The sequence below is a fragment of the Etheostoma cragini genome, chromosome 17 (genome assembly GCF_013103735.1).
Source record: "Etheostoma cragini isolate CJK2018 chromosome 17, CSU_Ecrag_1.0, whole genome shotgun sequence".
Lineage (NCBI taxonomy): Eukaryota > Metazoa > Chordata > Actinopteri > Perciformes > Percidae > Etheostoma > Etheostoma cragini.
This window is the reverse complement of record NC_048423.1, coordinates 6,137,495-6,140,741: the sequence shown is the minus strand read 5'-3', so window position 1 is coordinate 6,140,741 and position 3,247 is coordinate 6,137,495. Positions and strand designations below refer to the sequence as shown.

The 3,247-nt window shown below is 41.8% G+C and overlaps 1 protein-coding gene across 1 annotated transcript in view; it reads right to left on the bottom strand.

Moving 5' to 3' along the window:
* lrpprc (leucine-rich pentatricopeptide repeat containing) overlaps positions 1–3,247 on the bottom strand; it is a 51,018-nt gene that overhangs the window by 34,011 nt on the left and 13,760 nt on the right. Inside the window, exons 16-17 of the mRNA XM_034898473.1 lie at positions 2,661–2,763; positions 725–772 (exon numbers count right to left, since the gene is read on the bottom strand). Of these exons, the coding sequence (XP_034754364.1) occupies positions 725–772; positions 2,661–2,763 (151 nt within the window). The remainder of the gene's footprint in view (positions 1–724; positions 773–2,660; positions 2,764–3,247) is intronic.

Here is a 3,247-nt window from a genome sequence, read left to right as displayed (position 1 = left end):
TGTGTTTTTTTTTTTTTTCAATTTTCCCAGATTACTGAGCTTTTGTACAATGACGAGCGCTTTGCTAAAGGAAACTCCAAGGCTTCTGGTAAGGAAATATTTCTACACACATTCATATCTAACAGTGTCTTTGTATGCAAGACGTGGGTCTGTTTGTATAGGTGAGAAAGCCAGAGAAGGGAAGATGCGCGTGTGTAATACATCAAGTATCATTATTCAAACTTGCAGACCGCAGTCTCTGTCAGCTTCTAACTGTAATGCCAATGACAGAAAGTTGCACAGTGTGTCTGTGTGTTTATGTTCACTCTCAGTAGCAGAATACTGCTGACCGGCCTACTTCTTGTCATGAAGCTGACCGGCCCACTTCTCGTTCTTCGTGTGCGTGTGTATGTGTGTGTGTGTGTGTGTGTGAGTGTGAGAGACCTGCTTTCTCCGTCTGAGGAAAGAGAACCTGGCTGCTGACACAGCGCTCAGTATTTAGACGTGTGTGTGTTTGTGTGGGGAGCCTTGATGTTGCTCTGTGTCAGTGTGTGTGTCATGCAGAGTCCCCAGCATTGAAACTGGTGTTTGTGCTGGTGGGAGCGATGGAGACTGTTATCCATGTCACATCCCATTAGACGACATCTGGGTATTGTGTGTGTGTGTGTGTGTGTGTGTGTGTGTGTGTGTCTGAGAGTTGAAGTAGGGGGAAGCTGTCACTGCCAGCCATCACACATTCACTCACACTCCAGCCCAAAAGCAGCCTCTGTCAGCAGAAACACAAACCCACACTCTGCAAAGGTTACAGAAAAATAGTATAAATGCACAAATGGATCCAGTGAGTGACACGGTGGCAAATGAAATGTATTCCCAAGACTGTGTGTGTGTGTGTCCCCTGCAGAAGCGACAGCCTTCTTCTTGTACAATGTGATCGACAGCATGTCAGAGGGAGAAGTACAGGCACAGGAAGACAAACTGCGCAAATTCTTCAATCAACTACAGGCTCAGGTACACACACTAATGTGAGGTTACTAAAAACAAACAGTCATACAATAATATGCTATATACCCAGTTCATTCATAACCTTCCTGCTTTAAAGGGGCTTACAAACTGATCTGATATGATTTGCAGTGTGTGATCACACTCACACAAACCCTCTACAGAACACATGACCTCCTCCCCGTGCTCTATTTCCATAGAGTGAAGGTTTAAGTTAGGACATCCAGACACGTGGAAGATTAAATCATGTTTTACACTTTTTGTTAAAAGTCATGTCTTAACTGGCCATATTGAGTTTAGTAAAATGGTTTCCTGGTCCAATGAGAAACATTTTTGAAGTCACTAAAAAGTAAAAAAAAAACAACAACAAAAAAACCAAAACATTTTGGATATCAGCCTAGGAAAACGTCCAAGGTTAATTCTGATTTGCATCTGCAAAAATCATCCACCTAAATGCAGCTTTGTTTTCAGCAATTATTTATCTATAAATTGAAACACAAGCTCTGTGACAGCTTTTAAAGGAAGCCGTGGTTGACTTAAGGTACTACATGCTATAAAAACTTAATACGTTTACATTCAGCTACTGTACAAATTTAACTATGAACCTTTTAACACTCAATGCAGCAGGTTCAGCTCCTGTTGTGCTATGAGCGCTTTGATTAAGTTCTCCCATTTGTTTCTCTGTAGAACATAACCATTTCAGGCAACATCTACAGAGGCATCAAGAACCTTCTGGAGTCCTACCATGTCCCAGAGCTCACCAAGGTGCGGACCCTGATTTCCAGTCTATTACTGTTGCATATATAGTTTAAATTTTCCCAATGCAGTATTACGTACTGATTAATCATCACAAAGCTCTAACATTATTGAGTGTGACTTGAGAAAAGCACGAGTAGAGTTGACTCTAGAGCCGAAGGCACAAGATGATGATGTATTTGTGCTATTTAGTTTTCGGAACTGTTATTATGGTGGCCTTAATGGTGTGAAATGTTAACTGTGTGCGTCTGTCAGGATGTGGTTGCTTTGGTGGACCCCAAAGACCGAGTGTCCGGTGGCTTTGTGTCATCAGTTTCCCGTCTCACTGTAAGTAGGACAGTTTTAAATTAAGAGTAAAAAATGCAACATAATTATTTTTATCTATCTATCTATCTATCTGCTTCTCCATCTTCAGGTTTGAATTGAATTAGCAAAAATAGGAATGAATGTAACACCACAGTTGGCCTCATAATTTACTTTAATGTGTCATTTTGTAAAAAGATATATTTCTATATTTAGTATACTCTGGGTAATTAAAACTTAAAACAGAACTCTTTTGTGGAGATGACTGTTCGTGCATGAGACGTATTTTGTGTCTATTAGTACTATTAGTGTGCAGGTATGTATTTGGTCATGTACATGTGTTAAACCCCTCTCTGTCTTCATCAGGGAATTGAGGGTAAGGTGTTGGCACTTGAGAAGAAACTTGCAGAGCTGAAGGCAGAAAACAAACCATTAGGCAATGTTCTCAAACAAGCCATCCAGACTCTTTGTGCAGAGGAGGTAGGATTTGTGTGAATGCCTCAGTCTCACGTTTCTCTTCTTTGTCTTGAGATTAATTTCTTTGTCTGTGTGTTAAGTCCTGAGATCTGACCGTGTGTTTTGAGTTTGTGAGTTTTGTTGTCTGATCAGAACCTGCTGCGCGCCCTTGAGCTGAAGCAGCAGCACGAGGAGGAGATGACGGTTGCCGGCTATGCCACCCTCATCAACCTGTGCTGTCGCCACGACAATGTGGAGGAGGCGCTCAACCTGAAGAGGGAAATGTGAGTGAAGCAGGAAACCTGCACAAATACTCTATGCACACACAAGGAAGCGCTGCAACCAGTGGTAGGCCATTAAAGTTTAACTTGAGTGGTATTAGGGGAGACATTAATGCAGTGTCCAGTCGCTCTGTTGACTGGCTAAAACACAGGAAACTCTCTTGGAATACATTAATCTAGTTTGTCTCTCACCCTCTCGATCTGTTTTGTTAGGACTCGTAAGGACTCATCAGTCGTGCTGGATGCCAGTAAATACATCGCATTGGTCAAGACCCTCTCCAAGAACGACAAAGTGGAGGGTAAGTTCCCCTAAGGCTGCAACTAATGATTATGATTATTCTGCCAATTTCTTTATAATAATAATAATAATAATAATAATAATACCAATAACTGGTATCACTGGATCGGTTCGCAGCCGAGTGTGAAGCGGCTGGGATGAGGATCAGCACCTCAAAATCTGAGGCCATGGTTCT